Raw genomic sequence first — 23,911 nt, forward strand, 5'->3', positions numbered from 1 at the left:
TACAGAGTTGTACATAAATTAGTATCCCATTCAAATCCCATGTCATCAGAAGAAATTAAAAGAGCAGAGGAAGCCGTCGCAAGGTATTTGCAGAATTACAGAGAAGCATTCCCTCACTCAATTACCCCCAAATTACATATATTGGAAATGCACTGCATTTACTGGTTGAAGCGATATAAGATAGGTTTAGGATTCCATGGCGAGCAAGGTGGTCAACTGCTCCATTCTAGCATAGGGAAGATTGAAATAAGAGCAGGAGGACTTCGAAGTGAAAAAGCAAAATTGTCTTTCACAATGGAAACATCATTGCTTCAAGTTGAACCAGACGTCAGTACTTCATAAAGGCCCCTAATAATAATCCTAAATATTAGAATGATATCTCTCCTTTCTGGTTGGTGTTGAAAATAGATGAGAAACTATTGTTAAACTTGTTAATTTGTTTTCATAATGGTGTTGCTTGCATTGTGATTAGACATGAAACTTTGTTAGTTGTGATGTGTGAAAATAGAAGAGGGAGAGAGTGATAGAAATATTTCTTAGTAAATTTATTACTGACAATGTGATCGGGAACGTGACAGACCATAGAATTTATATTATTAATTAATGAAATATGTCATCAAGTGAATCTTATTCATAAGGAAAGATTGGATATCAGTTTTATAAGACACACACTAACACGTACCTTCCAGTCATCTATTATGACTGGCTAATTTGTGGACAGGATACTGGTCGATTTGATAAGGAGTTACCACAATATCAAGACCTCTCACAGGACTGCCAGGTCTGAACAGGCCATAAAACTTACATACACTTTTTCCTCATTCTCTTCTGCTTCTGATTATCCCAAAATTATTTGCCTGTACGGTGATTTATGCTATTTATTCACATGTTTCTTACCAATTATAGTTATGATCTTGCATTGAATTATAGTACAACTCATGGAGAGTGGCGTTGTAAAACCATTCGGTTCATAGCCATACAAATGGTATGACAATATTCTTTACATTATGAAGAACAAGAATATATGAATAAGAAAAAGTTACGTCAACGGATTATTGAGCAACGATTATTTGAAAATATCAATAAAATGCAGAATCGGAGAGAAAAAAATACAGGTAGCGAAAATGCCGATGCCGATAGCATTAATTACCCTCCCACCGGTGGAGCGCTGGCTCAAACTAAAAGTTCGAGTTTTAGTCGCCGTGGAATAAACCTTTTAAAATTGAATATTATTGGGATCTTCAATTATTTTTTTCTTCAGAAAGTGGAAACCCAAATCGCATCCAATGAGAGCCCAAGATTCAGACAACAGCCAGCCCAGTCATCAGCCGTGCCAGACAAGTTGCAGATGGAGACCTTGGTGTCCAAAGTCATCCTTCTTGACAACAGAATGACTTTGTTGGAGAACAAGGTAGTCACTTCTTCAGAACTTTGGTTTGCATTTTGTTTTTTTTTTAAATTTAATTTTTTTCTTTTTTTACATTTATGACCTATTGTAAAAGTAGTCTTTCAGAGCCAAAAGGCCCATGGAGTCGGAGTTTATCCCGGTTTCTATAGTGTTAAACTGACAATAGAAATTGTTTGCTACCCTTTAGATAGGACACTAGTCTATCGCACGGTACTTTTCACCAGTTCTAACAGACCCAGCTACCCATTCACTGCTGGGTAGACAAGGGGGATCAGAAAAAATCTCGAATGCACCCAGGATCGATCTCAGTCCCTCTGCGTGTGAAGCGAGTGCTCTGCCAACTGAATTATCGGGACCCTGTATGAAAACAGTATTATGTCGTTGATAAACACATAGGAAAAAAAAAAAGAAGTGATATGAAGATTAAAATGATTGGATATTTGAGATTTAATTTTTGTTTCTTTAAGAGACTTTATCATTGTCCTCATTAAAGCATGTAGTTAAACTAAGTTTCATATTTTTTTACTGTAAATTCAATTTTTAGCATCTCAACCACCCGGACAAATTACTGTTTTGATTCATTTTTGTTCATTACTTAGAATCCAGTGAGTGGTTTATTCATTTGAATATTCCTGTTCAAAATGCCTTTTAGTCCAATTTTTTTATTACTGTTTTGATCTACTCAACGATCCATTTTTTGTTTACTTTGGTTTGCAGGTTGAAGACATACAAGCATTCTGCACAATATTGCTTGAGAACAAGAATGGCAACAACAATAGCAAAAGTCCTAGAGCAGAAAACTCAAATGAAAAAGACAGCACTTCATCCTCCATACCCATCACCACCAGCACCAGTGAAGACAAAGTCACCCATCCCAATAAGATGCACCCAGATTACGTCAACGCTTTTGCCCCAGTTGCTGATGTTGGTGTCAGAACAATAACTGGAGAGAGGAGTAACAGTAATGATGTCGATGAAGAAAGGAACATTCGGATAACCAACGCTGTTGACGATGGTTGTGATGCCGATGACGATGTCATGATCGAAGATGTTGTGGCGAAAGATGATCCGTGTGAAAACCTCCGTCTTGGTTTGGAGGCTGGAGCTGGTGATATGAAATTTATGAAGGCTTTGGTTGGTCCAAACGGTGAGTTAGTCTTATAAAAGTCATGCATTAATCTCACTTTCTGTAGCTTTAAATGGACAATAATAACTGTTCACCACCCTTTGGATAGGACAAAAAAAACAACAAAAAACAAAAACAAAGATGCCTAAATGAGCCAATAAGATGGAGAGAACAATAAAAGAGAGTGAATGCGACTCGTATAAAAGGGGACAATGCAAAACAAACAACATTTTGGCCTTTGACCTTTCTCTGGTTACACACTGGATAGGACACTAGTCTATTGCAAAATACTTCCTGATAGAATAGACCCAGCTACCCAATTATCGCTTGAAGGACAGAGGAATCTGTGTGTGAAATGCCTTTTCTCAAGGATAATGTAAATGTTACCGCTCGAAGCTTGAAGAAATAAATAACAATGTGAAATTGAATGTAAGCTTCAATTTAATACAAAAAACCCAGATCAAATGGACGTTTTGAGTTTCCCCTTTATCAACAAAACAGGATGAATGAAATACTACAGACAACTGAGATAATGTGGTTGTGGCGTTGTTTAGGTGAATTCATCAGTCACTTTTATCTGTTTTCATATATTAAATCGAAGCTTACATTCAATTTCATATTGTTGGATCTTTATATATTTATATAGTTCCCCCAATTATTTAAAAAAAACATTTTCTTCTCCTTCAGATTCTGAAATCAGCCTGTCACGTGACCAAGATGACTCAACCATTTCATTACCACAGCAAGAACTCCACAGCAACAATCCAAACTCTCGGGTCCCCAATGCCTGGACTGTTCACACTACAACCAGCAACAGAAAAGATCCAAAGACAGCAGAAATCAATAACAGCTTTGGAAACGGTTTCTCTCCTATTCGTGGCCATAAAGATTCGTCCCTTGTTAGATATGATGACAACAGCCTGATCCACATTCCTTGTGGCCAGGAAGACCAGGATTTGGAGTCCCGTCGGTTGTCCAGCACACCCAACAAAGCAGACTTGGACACGTCAACACTGAGTCGAGTTAATCGCATCATGCAAATGATGAAAGAAACGCAAGAGCACTTCCATCAAAACAGCTAACATTCATTTAGAGAAAGTCACAGATGTAAATTTCATACCAGCAATTATGATAATGTAACAAATCAAGTTTATCATGTATTTAGTATTAGGATTTAGTATCCTGGTACCCCTTGCTCCACTGTTTTGTTATGCATTCAATGATATGATAAGTCTTCATAAATTCAGTGAATTTTAAATTTGAAGTTTTATTTGGCTGCACGTGTTGAAAATATGGTTTATTTTTTTGTGGTGGGAAAAATATGAGAAAATTAGGATAGATATTTGGAAAAATATGATAAATCTTTTCAAATTGTAGAGGTTGGCTAGCAACTGGCAAGTCTGGTGAATTCGAGATTTTCTTCTGACCCCCTTTCCACCGAGCAGTCTGTTAAATCTGATGGGAAGTACTTTTTGATAGACCAGCATCCTATCCAAAGGGTAACAATTGCTACTGTCCTTTTTTCACGCTGTACAAACCGGGATAAACTGTGGCTTAATGGGCCTCATGGCTCAGAAGAACTACTTTTCTGAATACAACCAGAGACAAAATCGTTTTTTACCAAGAGAGCAGATACATGAATAATGTATACGAATAATGGGAAATCGTGTAGACTAAACCAGTAGATACAGTCGAATGTAATGAACTTATGATTTTGGGGGACTACCGATCTAGGCAGACTAGGGTGTAACTTAGTGCATTCACAGGATGTGCTTCTATTGTAAATATTGAGATGCTTTTAATTTAAAGGAATCATATTTTGTTGTTTTAGTGTGCAACTATGTGGCTTAGTGGTATGACACTTGCTTCCTTGGAAAAGGCTCTTTACTCACATTCTCTCATCGTACTCGGGTGTAAAATGATTACCTGGCCATTAACAGCTTTGTCTCTGTCGGAAAAAAAATTGCAATATAACTTGACAGGCGTCATGTTCCGTTGTACACGTTACGTGTTGCTGTTGGTCAGGACCCCTTGTAAAGCGCTTTGAGTACGTTTAGTGGATATTGTGCTATATAAAAGCTCAAGTTGTTTGTTATTGTTTCTTTTGGAAGACAGTTTGTAATCCACTCACTGCCACAAAATTATATATATATATATATTCGGGCGCTCAAATGACCTAAATAGTGTCGAAAGCGCCATTAAACACCTAAAAACAAACAAAATGATATAGCTATCCTATTATCTTCCTCTTTACTGGTCTTAAAATTAAATGACCTAAAAGTGTCTTGAGGGATGTGACTGTTAAGCTCCTTCAATCAAACAGACATTAAAAGCTGTCATGTTATATATTATATTATATAATTATAATGGGGCAACGTGGCTCACAGGTATGGCCTTTGCTTCGTACCCGAAATGTACCGACTTCGACTACCCGCCTCATTGTGTGGCCTTGAGCAAGTCACCTCGCCCTAGCCTACTTTGAAGCACTGCACTGCGGCTAACGCCTGGGTTATTCCAGTCTTCCCTTGGAATAGACCCTAGAGACAAATTTCCCTTGGAGATGAATAAAGGGAATTTATTTATTAATGTTTACACTAGATTGTTACGTGTACAGCATTACAATTACAGTATATCTTTTAAAAAATAAAAACATATAATCCAGTCACAACTATCTTATTGTTGTCTTTGCTGTTTACTTCAAAGCACACTAACTTCTGCTGTCTACTTCAAAGCATACTACTAACTTATATTCCAAAAAAAAAAGAGAGAGAGAGAGAGAGAGAGAGAGAGAGAGAGAGAGAGAGAGAGAGAGAGAGAGAGAGAGAGAGAGAGAGAAGTGGGTCAGAGGGGGGGGGGGGGGGGAAGGATTAAATTGAGAGTTCTCTCTCTCTCTCTCTGAAAAATAATTCTGGCAACAGTGTTGTTTCTCAAAATGATGGGAAGAATCAATTATTGATCTACAGAAGAACTGACACGGCAATGTTCCGGAAAAAAATAAGTCGTTTCAAAGAGGTAAGCCCGTAAATAATAACTCCAGGAATAATAATGATGATATATATATATATAGCGCATTGCTATTGAACTTAAGGGACGCAACTCGTCCATAATTATTTAAAAATACAATTGTATGAATTTACTAGCTTATCTCTCTTGTTTTAATTAATTATACTGATAGGTTACGCTCCCCTTTTTTCCATTAAGAAAAGAGTTATGTCCCTTGAATGTTTCATTTGGTCAAATTGACTCTTCCGCAATATGTGGGGAAAGGCCAATGGGACAAAATGTAATATTCCAGGGAAATCACTCTTTTCAAAGTGGGAAAAAAGGGGCACGTAACCTATCAGAGTGATAATAAAAACAAGAGAGGTAAGCCAGGAAATTCTTCATGTTAAAATGGTCAAAAGTGTTATGAAGAGTTGCACCCCCTGATACAGATGAAAATGCATTTTAATCTGTATCAGGGGATGCAACTCTTCATATTTTCAAGTACATGATGTATTTACTGGTTTATCTCTCTTGTTATTTTTATCACTCTGATAGGTTACGTGCCCCTTTTTTCCCACTTTGAAAAGAGTTATTTCCCTGGAATATTACATTTTATCCAAATTTTGCGGAAGAGTCAATTTGACCAAATGAAACATAATTCAACTCTTTTCTTAATGGAAAAAGGGGCGCCTAACCCATTAGTATAATTAAAACAAGAGAGATAAGCCAGTAAATTCATACAATTGTACTTTTAAATACGAGTTGCATCCCTTAAGTTTAATAGAAATGTCATTCTGATAAGAGTTATTTCCCCTGAAAATATTAAAGTCAAATTGATCCTTCTGGGAAATTTGCGGAAGGGTCGATTCTACTGTATGGAATATTCCAGCATTATCCTTGTTATTCCTGCCGACGTCGTCATCAACACACACTCCATCGTTGTTCACACCACAAAAACTTACCAAACCTGATTAGCTGGATATTACTGTAGATGTCTTCATGCCTGCCTCTGTTCGTTTTGTAGGTATTTATGTAAAATGATAGTGTGTGAAGGATAAAAAAAAATATAAAGAATTATCCAGGTAAAAGATAAAGAAGATTAGAAGGTCCTTCAGAGACATAAGACCCAGGGAGCAACTGCTTATCCCAGTTTCTATAACATTAAACTTTGTTATTTGTAATAATTACTTGCTATCCTTTGGATAGGTCACTTATCAAAGTCAAAGTGTAGTGCAGTGCATATTCCTCGTTTTCACAGATTCCTCGTACAAATCTTAGTATCTGAAATTTATATATTTTACTACCTTCTGTGTAAAAATCTCACGTATTCCTCGTTTTCATGGATTCCACGTCTTAAATATTTTGTACGAGAGCAAGTGAGACGAAGGGACATAAAATATAAGGTAACCTTGTTTTTATGTCGTACCTGTGGAATTGGGGGTTTATTTTTGGTTTGTTAATTTTTAAATTTTTGTTTGTTTGTTGTTTGTTGTTGTTTTTTTTAATTTTTGGGTATTAGTTTTTTTGGTTTTTTTTTTGTTTGGTTGATTTTTTTGAGCCATAATACCTGCGGAGCATGATTTTATCAGGGTTACTGTAACATTAAAATGACGGAAAATCGCTCACTACCTTTTGGATAGGACAGTTATTATCTATTGACCATGTGTACTTAGCCTATCAATTATTGGCTGGACAAAGGGGTCAGAAACAAACAAAAAAGTTGACCCAACATGAGGTGTTATTTTAATGCCCATGGATTTTATCACGATTTTTCATAGTATAGAGTTAAATTTAAATAGCACTAACAACAATTGTTTACTATCCTTTGGAGAGGGCTCTAGTCTAATGTAAAATAATTTCCCCAGGCCCATACAGACAACAGCTACACAATCAATCCGTCTGAATTAATTTATTAATGTTATTTATTATTTTACCTATCAATTTAATATTTTTTTCAATTCATTTATTTATCTATTTCTTTCTTTCTGTTATTTAACCAGTTACCGTTTTTAAGATATACAGGTAACCCAGTCTCAATTTTAGTCAAGCAATAGTTTGTGTGAGTCTATGGCAAATGTATTTTAATGGTAGCAAAGAAGAGTGTACACCTGTGCTTTACTCATCAAGTTTAGTATATGAATAATAAGCCATAGTTAATTGACTATTTTTATAACAATTATTACCATTATCAGAAATTGCTGGGGTTTTTTTTTGGGTTTGTTTTAAAAATCGCGTCAGACAACCAAATAACATATATCCGTAATGATATATTTAGTGACACAATAGTTTGTAATATTCCAAAAGAAAAAAAATGATATTTATAATTATTACATCTAGACAGATTTTTTTGTCTATTACAAGTGGATTGATGGTATGTCATGTTTGGATTTAAACAGTAATAAACAAAAATGAATAGAACAGCTTCAAAAAAGAACAGAATTCCAAACACGGCACGTTTTGGGCTCAAAACCCATAATTTCGGCTTTCTGTTTTTTTTCTTCTTTTGTTGGGTTTTATTTATTTATTTTTCTTTTTACTTGTTTTTTGTTTTGTTTTTGTTTTGTTACAGTTGCTATTGTTTTGGGGGTATATTTTTTAGTTATTTTCGTTTTCTTATTTAATTTTTAAAAAAATTTCATCCAGCTTACAATCTGGTATAAGAGAAATTGATGCTAATTCCACAGCACACATGATCGGATAACTGAAATTAATTCTTTTTAATGCATAAAATAAAAGACAATAATTTTTTACGGATAATCTATTATCACTGTTACAATTCCAACCACTTAAGTTAGAGTCAACACAATAGTTTAATGAAACAATTCATTTATTGATCATAACATAAAAAAAATTATTTTTTACGGACAATATATCATCACTTTTACAATTCCAACCACTTTAGTTGCAGTCAACACAACAGTTGAAAAAATAAAAATTGTTCTTTATTTTTAACTTTAAAAACACATTTTTACTACAATGGGACGTGGTCAGACAACAATAGCATGGCCGAGTCAAGTGACAATGAAACAATTCATTTATTGATCAGATATTTCAATCATGGGAAGTATACAAAGTAGAACAATAAGATAAAACAAAAAAAATTCACTTTTCAATACAAGTGATATATATATATACTTATAAAGCGTTAAATATAAAATGTTTTTAGGCAAAACTGTTTAGTCAAAAAAAATAAAAAAGGAAGAAGATGGGATAGTTTAATAAAAAGCACCAAAGAAAAGTAAGACAAAGGGAACTGGTTCGTTTTTTCTTTTTTTTGCCTTTTAAGAGTTTGACAGCAATTGCAACACAATCGTGTGGCTATAAGGTCGAGTGATATGACACTGTTTTGTTTGTTGTTTTTAAGGGTTTTACGGCGCTTGCAACACATTAAGATCATATCAGCGCCAGTAAAAAGGAAGAAAATGGGATAGTAAACAGTTCTAGAATTAGAATTAAAGCACAAAAGAAAAGGTAAGACAAAGGGGAATTTGTTCAAATAGGGAACAGATGTAGATTCCAAGAGCACACCGTCAAAGTACTTAGTTTGAGATCACCTAAAAGTCTCATCCAGACACAAGCACAGGTCCCAACTAACAAGGAAAAAAATATCATCTCCCAAAACTATAACCATACATTCGACTGTTTCCCTCTCAGCCAAGGACTCCGACCAAGGTCAGGACAAAACCAAGCAATCTCATTCCAAGACAAAGACAGAAAGCAATTGGAAAACATAAGAGGGGATAGAAGACACAGCAAGTACCTCCCTGCCCGCTATGGGAGGTAGGACCCCACCCAGATATGACACTCTCTTTCGGATCGGAAGGGCCTTGGTTAGAGCCTCGCTCGGCGCATATTTGAGTCCTTGGAAAAGGCTCTTTACTCACATTCTCTTCACGATAACAGGTGTAAAATGAGTACCTGGCCGTTAATAGCGTTGTCTCTGTCCGAAAAAATTATAATATTGCCTAACAGGTGGTGTCATGTCTTGTCCTAAATGTTGCTGTTGTAAAGCGTTTTGAGCATGTTTAGTGGATATTGCGCTATTTAAAATCTCAATTAAATAAAATAAAATTGGATAGTAAAAACATTATAGATGTACAATTAAAAGGACTTGAGGAAAAAGTAAAACAAAGGGGAATGGTTCAAATAGGGAACAGATGTAGATTCCAATAGCACACTATCAGTGTACTTAATTTGAGATCACTTAGTCTCAACCAGACACCAGCACAAGATCCCACTAAGAGGAATATACTCAAATGTTTAAAAAAAATATAGTCAGAATAAGAAAAAAAAACCCAATACATATCAGAGAGGTGATTTACAAGGAAAAAAATATCCATCTCCCAAAACTATAACTATACATTTGACTGTTTCCATCCACCCAAATTTTTTCCTTAGTTTTTCAAAATAACTTTAGTTTTGGGGATTTTTGTGGAAATTTTATGAAAATGACCTATGGAGCCGTAGTTATCCCAGTATCTAGAGCATGAAACGGACATCCTTGCCCCCCCCCCCCCCCCCTCCCAACACTTTCAGTCTACACTCATAGGATTCCATCAATATTAGTACTACCAGCACATTACCCATAAAAGCCCTCCTTGCAATGTCAAGATTGATGACTCACATACTGCACCATGAGATGGGATTAATGGAAGAAAAAGAATAAATTAGCTTGAAAAAAAGAACAAAATGCCAAACAAGGAATCTTTCCGGCTCTTTCTAGCCAATAGAAAAAAAAGCAATAACAAACATTGTTTTTACTATCGACTGAAGAAGGGTTTTGAGCCCGAAATTAGTCGTGTTTGGTATTTAGTTCTTTTTGGAAACTGTTACGTTCATTTTTGTTCATTACTCTCTCTCTCTATCTCTTAAATCTTTATCTCTCTCTCTCATAGCACAGCTGCACAACACAGATTTCTACACAACAATAATATAATACAATACATTGAGCATTAAAACAACCCCAACAATGACCAACCCATTCATAAAACTCCCAATCTAAAAATCATCTCATTCCATTATCTCTGTAGTCCTCGGAATGCCTCATCCCTCCCCTACCCCCTCGACCACCCCTAAATCCTCCCCCACCTCCAATACCACCACCCCCTCTCATGATAGGACCCCCTCCACCTATTCCTCCTCCTCTCCCACCCCCTCTTATCATACCCCCACCCCCATACCTCCACCCCTACCACCAATCCCCCCAACACCACCACCCCTTGGTCCCCCCGAGCTAGCCATAACCCCTGGTCCTCCACCCCCACCACCACCACTACCCCCAACTCCTCCACCTCTACCCCCTCTGCCACCCCTTCCACCACCCCTTTCCCCACCAGTGGAAGATCCCATACCCATTTTGGGCGGAGGAGATTTAGGTCGCAGTCGTTCAATATCCTCGGTGCATCCCGTCAGACAAGCCTCAGGGCTGCTGGAGAAGAAGCTTGTGTAGCTCTGGTGGTCAAAGTTGGAGCTGGTCAGGCCTGGGCCCACCGAGAGCCAGCCAGGCCTGATGGTACTGTCACGGCAAAAAGGTGGAGACGTCGACGTCCCAGGCAGAAATGCTCAATGATGTGAAATATCTCCACCTGGTGAGATGAACAAGAAAATGTTTGAATGTTTATAAATCAGACAATGAGCATCTCAGTTTGATTAAGTGAACATATTGCATGTTCAGTGAATTACCTTACTTGTCTGAACAGGTCTGTTGAATCTGTGCTTGCCTTAAAAAATTATACTAAGCTGCTACAAGCTGTGGACTGTAAAGAGTATTGAACATAAATGAATAATAATAATACACATTTATACAGCGCTCATTTTCATGTAAAACACACGCTTTGGGCACTTTAGAATGTAAATTCTCAACAAACAAAAAGAGAAAAAAAATACTACTAAATACGTTCAAAGCACTTTACAAAGGGATCTCAAGCCAACAGCAACACTTATCATGTAGGACGAGACTGGATACCTGAAAGGTGCACTTACATCTTTTTGTAACACAGACAACACTTTGTCCAGCAAAGTACTCCTTTTACAATGGATATATAGTGAGAGAATGTGAATAAACAACCTCTCCAGGGACTCAGTGGGGCTTGAACCAAGAACCTTCAGCCTGGAGGCCATGTGTCATATCATAATGTGTGGCTGGGTGAGAAAATCCGGAAAGATGCGCAAATTTCATAAATTGAGTTGTGTATGCATTGGTGTAGACCACATCTTTCTGATCATTTACCACTATAAATTTTCTTTCTATGTCTATTAGAAACCAAGTTATGAATTTGTTTCTGAATAAAATTTGTTGCTATGGGAAACACTTTATCTTTGATTTTGACTCATATCTCACAGCCGTTTAAATAGGGCCCAAACTTTCAGTTTAGTTACTTCTTCCCTCACTGGCTACCGTCAAGTAATGTAAACAATCCACCGTCAGCCACAGTGATAACAGCTGTCAAGACCGGGTGCAAGGGCAATAAATTATGTCTGCAGGTAAATCTCATCGCTTTGAATTTCTCTCAGGCAGAGAGTAGTAGAAATTTCATCAAAATACTCAATTTTCTCAGCCTGTTGTGGACGCAGCATCTTTTTCATAATTTTCAAACATATATTGATACAAAGGCCAATTTTTCCTCTACAAGACGCAATTATTTTTATTTACATCATTAAATGATAAGTTTGTGTTTTGCTCTTTTGAATAATCAGAGTTTTTTTATGAAATAAATATTAAAATTATAAGTTTAAGAAATATTTAAAAATTCAAACTATCAAACCAACACTTTTTACCATCAAGTGTGAGGGATCAGAGAAAAGTAGATAAAATTTTCTTTCATATGATATATACTTTATTATGTAGATTCAGGGATTTAAGAATAGAGGGTGTGGAAAGGAATCTCAATAATTATTTTTGTTACCAACAAAGAGGAGAATATTTCATGATATTTTAGAAACCCAATAATAAAACTAGATAGTGATGATAAGAGACATTTATTTAGTTTGATTCCATTGAATTTAAGCGGAAATTTTAGATATTTCTTAAATTTACTTATTTAAGTTCTGTTCAGGTTATGGAGACGGTCATCACACCAGTACAAATGAAATATGTCGAATGTGTTGTGAAAGAGTACAGAGCCGTGCGGAGAGGATTAAAAGACTCTAGACGTTATCAACAATTGACTATAAATAAAAATGTGAAATTCTGACATATTTAAATATTTCAATTTGTGAGAAATGTATCTCACTGATACATAATTTAAAGAAATGCGATGCACGTATTGATACCTTTGGTTCAATGAGAAAACTCTGAACAAGAAACAATACTTAATGAGGTGAATATGAACCTAATCTTTCACCAGTGATGTGCTATATGCAGTCTATATGGCACACAAATTAAAAGAGGTGCAAGTCAAGTACATGAAATAAAGTAATGGGCATGGATATCTCAAAAATAAGGTTATGAAAATTATAAGAACTCTTTAAGACTTTCTTAGTGGTTCTGATTGCCTTTAAATGAATGTCCTTATATAACAATTTTTAATGGAATTCTTATAATTCGTCGATTCTGGGATAAATATAAATGAATCACATTTGACTATGTTGCTGGTTTATTAAAAAATGTCTATTAAGACAATGCTGTGATTGGATTTCAATTTTACCTTACTCAAAATCCTTACTTTTACGTACAGATGAATTGATATCTCAAAAACGCCTCAATCTACTGGTATAAAATTTATGTCTACATTCTACAGATATTCAACATCATTTCCATTACTTTTGTTTTAAAATCTTAAGTGTTGAACATGTTAAAATATTCTCTTAAAAATTTTAATTCACTTAAATTTATGTATCAATTTCATGGGTTATCTCTCTTGCTTTTTAACACCATCATAATAATGATTATATAATCAATGAAAACTCTGTTAATAAACTGTTTGGTAGTATAAAAATATTTTTGCTACACTTAATAACGGCAATACTACATTAGTTTGAAATTCAGAAAAAATCGATCAGAACGGCGAAAAAATTGTCTCCCTCTCTCAGTGTAAAGCTATGACTCATCACTAGACTGGCTAGATTTACCTGGCGAACTAACCTGAAAGCAATAAACGCCTGTGATCTCGAATCGAAGCTTGCCGCATATTCCCCGGTTTTCTCAGCCAGCCTCACAAATGCTTCGAACACTTTTTCATCTCTGATAATTGAACACAGCACATTAAATGCATAAGATGAGAGATGCTGCATGTTTAGCATCAATACAATTTACAGACTAAGAAAAAGCTACCGGAGGTAACAGAGGCCTTGATAGCTCAATTGACTCTTGCTTCACTCGACTTCAGCAGTGGTTGATCCCAGGTGAAGTCGAGATTTTTTTTCTGACTCTTCTGCCCACCGAGCAGTGATTGGGTAGCTGGGTCCATTAGATCTAGCGGAAAATACTTTGTGATAGTAGACTAAGTGTCCTATCCAAAGGGTGGCATGCAGTTGTTATTGTACGTCTTACGCTACAGAAACCAGTATAAACTCCGGTTCCATGGGACTAATGGCTCTGAAGGTCTCCTGATTCCATGAGGAGCAACTAATTCAAAGTTCATTTCCGATTAAAAAAAAAAAAACTGTGTGCAAAATGTATATTGTCAAGGTGTCTAGTCCACCATTCAGACCCTCAGACTAAATGTTAGGTCGTGTTATAAACCCTAGAGTGTGTACCTCTACAACAACACAGCCACAACAAAAAGAACGTCAAGATCTCATGGCACAGAGAAATTCAAGATAAAATTAAAGGCCGTATTTACTCACAGGTTTTTTTTTGCTGCCGTATTCAGGTTGCTCATCGATAATGAGGTCGATGTCAACATTGGCGTGAATGAAATCTCCATCTGCGTTGCGTTTCACAGTGCCTTTAATGCCCATTATACAGTGTTCCTGAGAGAGAAAAATTTATAAATAAATAAAAAAATAAATAAAATTCCCTTTATTCATCCCATGGGGGAAATTTGTCTCTAGGGTCTATTCCAAGGCCATACAGTGATTGAACTCGGTACCTTTCGGGTACGAAGCAAAGACCGCACCGCTGAGCCAGCAATGCTTCTTATAAGACTGAGCCAAGGCAAAGTTTTAAAAAAACAAAAAAAACTTGAGCATTTATAATGCCACTGAACATGTTCAAAGCACTTTACAAGGGGACCCTAGCCAACAGCAACACTTAACATGTAGAACGAGACATGATGCCTTTTAGGCAATTCTTTTTCCAACAGGAAACTGGCTCTTAACGACCAGGTGGTCATTTTACAAAGCGTTGTTTAATCAAAGTCATTAGCTACACAAAAACCATCTATAGGTCAATTGTAAATGCCATGCAAGATTTGGTGGTGATTGGTTTGGTGGATCTGGAGCCTTAGCGGAACAACAAATAGGATTTGCCAAATATAGAATAAGATATATGTCTTTGTATAAAACCACTTCCAAGCACTTTTGGTGGAAAGGGGCGATATAGAAATGACGCATTATAATAATAATAATAATAATAATAATAATAATAATAATAATAATAATAATAATAATAATAATAATAATAATCATAATAATAATAATAATAATAATAATAATAATAATAATAATAATAATAATAACAATAATAATAATAATAATAATAATAATAATAATAATAATAATAATAATAATAATAATAACAATAATAATAATAATAATAATAATAATAATAATAATAATAATAACAATAATAATAATAATAACAATAATAATAATAATAATTATTATTATCAATATTATTATAATTATTATTATTATCATTTAGTTAGTGACTTAGAGAGGAAAAATACTTGCCTTGTTTGCCTCATAAGAGCAATACCCCGAGTGTTTTGAAACTTTTAATTTTCTGAGATGATTCTCAGGTGTCCAATAGATAATTTTTCTACTTGAATACGACTTACCAGGATTTGTATAGAACAAGACCTTGTGAATAAAATTGAGCATGATAACTACATGATAACTAAAGCGTCACACAGCATGATTAACGTGGATGCTTAGGCGCTATATAAATTCATTCTTTAATATTTACATGGGAATGTGCTATAAAAATGTGTTTATTCATTTTTTTTGGTCTTTTCTGTTTTTATTAACAGGGATGATAAATGATTTTTTACGAAAAAAAAAAAAAAAAAACAACTAAAAATGAGTGGAAGTTTCACATCTCAATCTCACCTAAAATGACTGTTGTAAATAAAAAAAAAAAAACACCTCTCTCCTTTCCTTTACAAATGTATGGGGCCTTTGTAGCATAAAATTCAACATACCTGCCAACCCATAGTGAAAAAAAATAGGATGCTTCTTAAAAAAAAAAAAAAGGAGTCTAGGGAAAAAATTAGGGATAAGCAATGTTAAGAGGAAAAAAAACAAAACAAGCTTACCCTAGGTCATAGCGGCGCAAGCATCTATAAATATAATAACCCACAAACAACAATTGTTGAGATGAACTGGTTGACGAATGGTATGAGGTATGAATGTGCCAAGGTGAGGTCTGAATAGTTATGTGTAATTGTAAATGACAATCCTTTCCTTTAGTCAGGGAGAAAACATTACTGATATTTAAAAAAAAAAAAAAAATGAGAAAAGATTTTTTTTTTTTTCAATTAATTAATTTAAAAAATCGGAGTTTCCCAAAATCCGGCAGGGTGAGGTAAAATAAAGAAAAAAAATGGGGTAAATCCGATTTTATCAGGGTACTTGGTAGGTATGATTTCACTAATACTTATTTCTGTCTTGAGAAGGACCTTCAGTAGCATTCTTCTTGTAGATAGGAAAAGCTGCTGAGGTGTGAACTGAGATGTGAAAATCCGGGAAAAAACACAAACTGGAAAACCCAGACATTTGGCATCCCTGTATTTTTATTATTATTTTTTAACAGAAAATAAAAGTGAGACTTACTTTGGTTCTTTGGAAGATGGCATCAGGTTCCAAATTTTTGTTGTGGCCAGGGTGTTTGATATTGGTCTTAATCCAACAGATGTCCTCACAACGTCGAAAACCCCAACGCTTCATACACTGTAAGATGGACCATAGATAGAAGTAAAATGTTAACTGTGCAGCAATATGGTCTTGTGGTATGACACTCGCTTTCAGATTGGAAGGCGCATAGTTGAGTCCTTGGAAAAGGCTCTTTACTCACATTCTCTCACCATACTCAGGTGTGGAATGAGTACCTGGCCAGAAATGTCATATCGCCTAACAAGCGTCATGTCCTATCCTACATGTTAAGTTGGCCAAAGACCCTTTATAAAGCGCTTTGAGCATCATCATCATCATTATCGTAGTCATCATCATCATCATTGCCATCTTCCTCTTAATATAAGACATCATATTTATAATATGGTTATATGCTGTCCCAGCAAATAAATCGTATCGTTCTGTCTGTCTTTCTGTTTGTGTGTATGTATGTATGTATGTATGTATGTATGTATGTATGTATGTATGTATGTATGTATGTATGTATGTATGTATGTATGTATGTATGTATGTATTTATGTATGTATGTATGTACGCTCATTTCTTTTTTATACATGTGTAGAAACAATGTGCTAGCGTGTAAGTTTGTGTATGTATGTGTCTGTATTTGTAAATGTGTTGATGTTCATACCATATGTTTGGACAATAAAGATTATTATCATTATTATTATTATTATTATTATTATTATTATTATTATTATTATTATTATTATTATTATTATTATTATTATTATTATTATTATTATTATTATTATTATTATTATTATTATTATTTATTATTATTATTATTATTATTATTTATTATTATTATTATTATTATTTATTATTATTATTATTATTATTATTATTATTATTATTATTATTATTATTATTATTATTATTATTATTATTATTATTATTATTATTATTATTATTATTATTATTATTAATTACTATTATTATTTAGTTGATATTGCACTATATTAAAAAAAAAGCTCAAAAGCTCAATTAACATTATTAGGTAAACTTATTAATTAAGGAGAATTTTAAATATTCAGAAGAGATGGGGTGAATCAAAAACCACATTTGCTTGTAAAGCAAAATTATAATATTTTTTTTCGGACAGAGACAATTCTGTTAACAATGAATTATTCATTTAACACCTGAGTCTGGTGAGAGAATGTGAGTAACGAGCCTTTTCCATGGACTCAACTTTGCTCATAATAGGACTCGAAACCAGAACCTTCCGATGAGAAGGCGAGTGTGATAATGATTAGACCACATAGCCACACAATATTGCAAGTACAGTTAAACACATCATTATGGGTGAACCATTAAAAACCCTTTTTTTCAACCTTTCACAACTCAGGAAATTCATATAAAGGATGAGATAATAAAAGAAAACAAAACCCATGATGATTTCTTTCCAACCAACCTTTAGGATCCGCTTGCAAGCTGCTTTGGACCTGTTTGAGAAAATAAAGGAATAAAACTGACGTCACTCAGCTCAGCCATCCATTTTTATGAGCAGTTATCACTAAATTCTATCAATTAGACAATAAACGTTCAAGGTTACACATAGGGTTGTGTGTTGATACGCTATATCCTGCTGGCAGATGTTATGAGTATTTTGCCTAAACGCCCAGCATCAATAGATGTAATTCGAAACAGAACGTTTAAAATATGGCAAGGCAATGGGTACAGATGTGATGCATTAAGAGAACACCCCCCCCCCCCCCCACCCCAAAAAATCTACCCTGACCATAGAAGGAGAAGCCAGAATGAAGAACGATTGCGACCCACCAAATCAAAAAAATATTTATGTCAGGGTAGTGCAGAGGCTAAAACATTTAATTTATAGTCAAAAATGTGAAACTTAAGCTAAGTTTTAATGATTAATAGAGGAAAATGAATTTCATTTCTCAAAGTAACAATATTAAAAAATTAATTAATTAATTAATGTTACATTTTTGGTCAATTTAGCTCTAAATTCCTTTTTCTTTTTTGACATGTGGTTCATCTTGACATAATACCATTTTGATCCCATGGGTCACATTTACAATTATTAAGATAGCAAACATGACACAAACAAACCAATCTAATATGACTGATACAAGTTTAGTTTTAGTTCTTTATTCTCAAACCTCCATGTCCATCAATTTAATCTGGAGAAAAATATGTCACAATGGATCAGACCAGCGCCTTAACCAGAAGCAGCAAGCAATGAAAAAACTCAGCGTTCGTTGTGCATTACAGAAACGAAACAGCTCAATCTCTATGGCTCTGATATCTGTGAGGGACAGCTGCTATTCCATAACTATATGTACAACGCAACTTCAACTTAGGTTTTACCTTTTACCTCAAAATCAAAAACGAATAAAACCCCAAGAAAACTAATAGCATTCAGAAGAGTTATTTATAATTTTTGTTTCTTTACACCTCAAACAAAATCTCATACAAATTAATCAATCATGTACAAAAATAAATATAAAACTTTTGACATAGAACATTTCAGATTCAAAACCCTTCTTCAGCCGACAACAAAGACAATAAGAACGGTAATACTTCACATTTGATCCAGATGGACGGGAGTCTCAATTTGATTTTTTAAAAATCGTTTCATGAGAAAATTGTCATGTAGATGAGAGGACCCTCTTGTCATGGAACCTCTGAACTACATAATTTTTGTAATTTAAAAAAAAGCCCAAGAAAATAAAATGGGTGTCCAACCTTTGCATGAATATCTTGTTGCTTCTTCTCCAATCTGGACGCGAGTTTGTAACTGGATCCACTTGATGGGGGATTGTAACTTGAGTGAACCAGTCGAAGAATCTCCGCTGCCATTATGACTTTTCGCTCAGCAAACCCCAGCTGAAAAAATTGCTCTCTTGTCACAGGTGGCTTGTAACTGAACATATCTCTGAGAATCTAGGGAAATGGATGAGATATGCTTTCATTTAGATTCTTTTTTAAATCCCAAAAACTTGAGTTTTTATTTAGTGCAATATCCACTTAACATGCTCAAAGCATCCCAGGACAACAGCAACGTGTAACATGTAGGACGAGACACGACGCCTGATAGGCAATATTACAATTTTTTTTTTCCAACAGAGAGAATGCTGATTACGGCCAGGTATTTATTTTATACTTGAGTAAAGTGAGAGAATGTGAGTAAAGACCCTTTTTCAAGGATTCAACTATGTGTTGCCCAGAGCGGGGTTCGAACCAAGAACCACCCGATCTGAAGGCAAATGTCATACCGCAAGACCACATAGCCGGTTTTATAAAATTCAAATGTCAAATTTCTGATCATGATTACCTTATTCTAAATTTTAATTGCCTTTGCGATTGAGAGTTTAGATATTATTGAGGCAATGGGTCACAAAAGGAAATTATTTTAAGAGATAAACCAATCCATGTTGAATGAAGCCCAGTTGACACATGAAGGGGTCTGGTAGGTTTCTAACTAGTTAATGAGCTTTTAAAAGATGAGCTTTTATGATATGATGAAATGATATAGAGCAATATCCACTAAACATGCTCAAAGCGATTTACAAAGGACCTGACCAACAGCAAAACTTAACATAAAGAATGAGACATGATACCTTTTAGGCAATATTACAATTTTTTTTAGAGACAATGCTGTTAAAGGCCAGGTACTCATTTGGTCTTCCCAAAGAAGGCAAAATGGGTGAAGAATAACAAATTACCTTACAAAAGGAATGGGTGGTGAAAGATGCAGTGCCATTGTTAGTCGTTGGACCTATTTGTTAATTCTGAAAACCTCCTTTATAAATAGAGAAGATTAAATTCCACCCCAGGCAACATGTCCAAAATAATGGAGACGTCATCCAGAATGTGGGGTTCTGGATTAGAGAGACACGACAGTACTGACAGTTGTTAATTTTACTGAGTGTGAAATCGTTACAATTGCATTCCGATTTTATTCAACGAGCAGTTATTATATTGAAAATATTCCGTCACAGACAGTTAGTTCTAATTAAGCAGCATTCCAATTACCGGCTTCGTATACATGTGGAAACAACTCACTTTATAGACAGCCTCGATGAACCTCAAATCTGACTTCCCATACAATTCATTGTTGGAGTTAGAGATGTCTCTATTCAGTCTGTTGCTGTAGGAAGTGAACACATAGTGGTACAGAGGGAGGAAGGCAGTGGGTGAACCATCTCTTATCCTAGAAAATAATAAAACATGAATATGTACACCACATTACATAAGAAAGAAATGATTAAACCACAACTTTAGTAGCCAAGAATAGACAACAAATATTACTTATTGATCCTTTACAAGCAATGTTCAAAGACATCAAATCCTACCAATTTCATTACGACAGCAGCAACATTGACACCACTGACTATAATATTTGTAATGTTAATTGTTTAGTTTAGTATTAGTAGCATATATCCATTTTCCTTACCTTGCATCGGGCAGAGAGAAACTGATTTATTGAGAGAAAGAGAGTGTGTGTGTGTGAGAGAGAGAGAGAGAGAGAGAGAGAGAGAGAGAGAGAGAGAGAGAGAGGGGGGGGAGAGAGAGAGAGAGAGAGATGGAGAGAGATGGAGGGAGAGAGAGATGGAGGGAGAGAGAGGGAAGAGAGAGGGAAAGATTATTATTGATTATAAAAATGAAACTTATCTTAAACGAAGTGGCAATTCGGACCCGAGTCTGAATTGCTTCCCGTGGCAATTCGGACTCCTGCCACAATGCGCCTGCGCAATCACAGGAAGTGTCGGAAGTGGAATCTGGGGCGAAAGTGAAGCGTGGTAGGGTGGGGGGAGAAGCTGCTCGTTCTCAGTTGTCAGTGTCAGTTGTCAGTCGGTAGGAGGGCGAGTGAGCGAGCAAGTCACGTTTTAGATCTCCCGAAGGTGACTGCCTTCAAAAGCGGTGATCTATTATTCCCCTTTGTCTTACTTTTTCTTGAGTACTTTTTAATTGTAATTCTAGAACTTTTTTGCTATCCAATTTCTCCATTTTTACTGGCGCTGATATGACCTAAATGTGTTGCAAGCTCCTTAAAAAACAAAACATAGATCTAAATAATCGTGGTCTTTGGGAGATTACAATTGTAGTCGCAATTGTTAACGTTAACAATCAATTTGCCCTCGCATAGAAAAAGGAGTGTCTTTGTGTAATGATTGGAAGATTTATTTGATTTGCCATGAGCGTGTTGCAAAAGATACATGAATGACATATCTCTACATTATATAATTTGCCATTGGCGGCCGCGAAAAAAGTGCAAGATGACTTTGGGCATTGGGCGTTTTATTTAAAAGGCAGCATAGGTCGGGCTTTGACAAAAGGCAGTGTCTTAATTCTTTTTTAATTAAAAAAATATGCTGTTTTATTTCTAAATATAAAAATAGAGGCGATTCTTGGCAGCAAGCCATGCAATAGAGCCCCGCCACTGGGGTAGGGGCAGAGTACTGTCTAATACTAATAGTATTAGATAATACTGGACCAGGTACCTAAATAAAATAAACACTGGTTGAATACGGAAAGAAAATGATCAACTGGTAATGGGATTGGTGGGGGGTAACCCACAAACGACCGAGGCGCTGGACACAGGGGAGAATATGGTGATACGAGATCAAAGAGAAAAAGCCGCCGGCTCTTGGGTTGTGGAAATGATTGTGGGGGGGGGGGGGGGGAGTGTGTGTGTGTGTGTGTGTGTGATTATTCTGTTTTTAATGAATTAGAGATACTCATGAGAGTGTGTGTGTTCAGGAAGACCAATACGGTCTCTATAGCTGCAAACGGAATAGTAACTGAGAGTTTCACTAATGATACTAATGATAAGTTCATCATTCGGGCGCATTGCATTGCAGTATTCCGAATCGAAGAGCCATGGAGTTATTCAGACTCGACCCTGGTTAGCCGCGGAATTCTATTCAGTTTAGACTCGAGTCCGAATTGCCACGGGAAGCAATTCAGACTCGGGTCCGAATTGCCACGGGAATAGCCTATCTTAAATATTAGTAATATTCCTTGGGCATTGCAACTAAGTTAAATTCCATAATCGTTAAAAGGCTATATAATATAATAAAAGTGCTATGAAACCATGGAAGTACTGCCCTCTCGTCAGGTACATGAATCAACAATCATTGTCATTAGTCTTAGTCATTCATGATGAGGCATTCATTAGGCTCCCACCTCACTTACCCTTCCAAATCTAATTTTCCGGTGAACTTGATGCTTTTGATTTGAGATTGCAATTTCTTTATGTTGTTCTTTAAATCACCAGTTGACATACTGACGAAGTGGGATAATACTTAAGTATTATAAATATTCATAAAAGTAAATCCAAGTTTTATCTCGTTTCACAAACAAGCACGATCTTGAAAGTTGAGTTTTAAATAACCGGAAGTGAAACTATGGACGCTTTTATTTTCATTCGTAACAAAATGTGTTCTTAATTTAAGAATTTCATTATCGTTTCCCCCATTACTCGAGGAAAATTCTAACTATATATTTGACTGTTTCCCTCTCAGCCAGGGTATCTGACCAGGGCCAGGACAAAATCAAGTAATCTCATTCCAGGACAAAGATGGAAAGCAAGTTGGAAAACAGATATAGAGGGGACAGAAGACACAGTAAGTACCTCCCTGCCCAGTATGGGAGGTCAGGAACCTCACCCAGGTTTGTCTCTAGAATCAAGTTCAAAAATATATCCTTATGTAATAAAAACGCTCTCCCGCATAATATTCTGATCCCAGTCCTGGGCTTAATTTTATGTAAGTGTAAGCGTAATTAGATTTAGTTATTTACTAGTCTAGTAAATGATTGGCTAGTCTTAAACTTAAGCGGAGCAAGTGACTAAAAAAATCGGATTTCATGAACGTTTTCTAGTCTCTGACTAGCTGAGCTCTTGTCTAGAAGTGGGCACAAATAAGAGAGAAGAATGGGTGAACAGTTGGGCAATGAGCACCACGGGTAGATGTATGTTTTCCCATATGACCACTCCTGTAAAGACTGATTGCCTCAATAAGCTCAGAAGACACAAGCAAAGCATCATCTTTCAACTAAGAACACAACACATACCGCTCAACAACCATTTAAGCAAAATTACAAAAGACATCCCCTTCCTGCCCCCTATGTCAACACCCCAATGAAATAATAACTCACCACTTGCTTGAATGTCAACCTCTTGAAGACCTGAGATGCACAATCCTCCCACCAAATCCAAGCATCAGTAACACACTTTATAGTCACCTGGAACAACTACAAAAGACGTCCAACTTCTACGTCATGGTACAAGACAGAAGGGCTAGAGCTCAGGTGGTCGCTGGTTCGGATAAGTAAATAAGTAAGTCTAGAAGTGGGCGTTGTTAGGACGGTGACTATTTCGACTATTTTGTGCTGGTAACACAAAGCTCTCT

At 35.6% G+C, this 23,911-nt stretch overlaps 3 protein-coding genes across 7 annotated transcripts in view; 1 reads left to right on the plus strand and 2 right to left on the minus strand.

The window, feature by feature from the left end:
• Positions 1–23,911, minus strand: part of LOC144972400 (FAD-dependent oxidoreductase domain-containing protein 2-like) — a 131,035-nt gene that overhangs the window by 98,909 nt on the left and 8,215 nt on the right. The gene's annotated exons all lie outside the window — the stretch shown is intronic.
• Positions 40–5,199, plus strand: LOC144973787 (uncharacterized). Its single transcript, XM_078916682.1, has 4 exons — positions 40–327; positions 1,262–1,411; positions 2,126–2,555; positions 3,222–5,199. Exons 1-4 carry the CDS (start codon positions 40–42, stop codon positions 3,614–3,616), a joined length of 1,263 nt encoding a protein of 420 aa, XP_078772808.1. The 3' UTR covers positions 3,617–5,199.
• LOC144972405 (N(6)-adenosine-methyltransferase non-catalytic subunit METTL14-like) lies at positions 10,851–22,874 on the minus strand. Of its 2 annotated transcripts, XM_078913557.1 has the most exons (6): positions 22,695–22,874; positions 20,562–20,709; positions 19,242–19,439; positions 17,947–17,977; positions 16,455–16,571; positions 14,339–14,432 (listed from the first exon to the last, which is right to left on the minus strand). In XM_078913557.1, exons 1-5 carry the CDS (start codon positions 22,781–22,783, stop codon positions 16,540–16,542), a joined length of 498 nt encoding a protein of 165 aa, XP_078769683.1. In that variant the 5' UTR covers positions 22,784–22,874; the 3' UTR covers positions 14,339–14,432; positions 16,455–16,539. The 2 variants fall into 2 exon arrangements, with proteins under 2 accessions (XP_078769684.1, XP_078769683.1); XM_078913558.1 differs by lacking the exons at positions 20,562–20,709; positions 22,695–22,874 and adding an exon at positions 10,851–11,104 and having other exon boundaries at positions 14,307–14,432; positions 19,242–19,380.

Source organism: Berghia stephanieae, chromosome 5 (assembly GCF_034508935.2).
Source record: "Berghia stephanieae isolate SIO BIC M18660-M18661 chromosome 5, UCSD_Bste_1.3, whole genome shotgun sequence".
NCBI lineage: Eukaryota > Metazoa > Mollusca > Gastropoda > Nudibranchia > Aeolidiidae > Berghia > Berghia stephanieae.

Excerpts from the sequence above, each read along its gene's own strand:
- LOC144972405 (XM_078913557.1), bottom strand. The coding sequence starts at position 22,783 with ATGTCAACTGGTGATTTAAAGAACAACATAAAGAAATTGCAATCTCAA. Across the intron at positions 17,978-19,241 it reads AACAAGATATTCATGCAAAG|GTCCAAAGCAGCTTGCAAGC; the intron begins GTTGGACACCCA and ends TTTCTCAAACAG. Across the intron at positions 16,572-17,946 it reads CTTGCAAGCGGATCCTAAAG|TGTATGAAGCGTTGGGGTTT; the intron begins GTTGGTTGGAAA and ends TCCATCTTACAG.
- LOC144973787 (XM_078916682.1), top strand. The coding sequence starts at position 40 with ATGTCATCAGAAGAAATTAAAAGAGCAGAGGAAGCCGTCGCAAGGTAT. Across the intron at positions 328-1,261 it reads TGCTTCAAGTTGAACCAGAC|AAAGTGGAAACCCAAATCGC; the intron begins GTCAGTACTTCA and ends TTTTTTCTTCAG. Across the intron at positions 1,412-2,125 it reads TGACTTTGTTGGAGAACAAG|GTTGAAGACATACAAGCATT; the intron begins GTAGTCACTTCT and ends TTTGGTTTGCAG.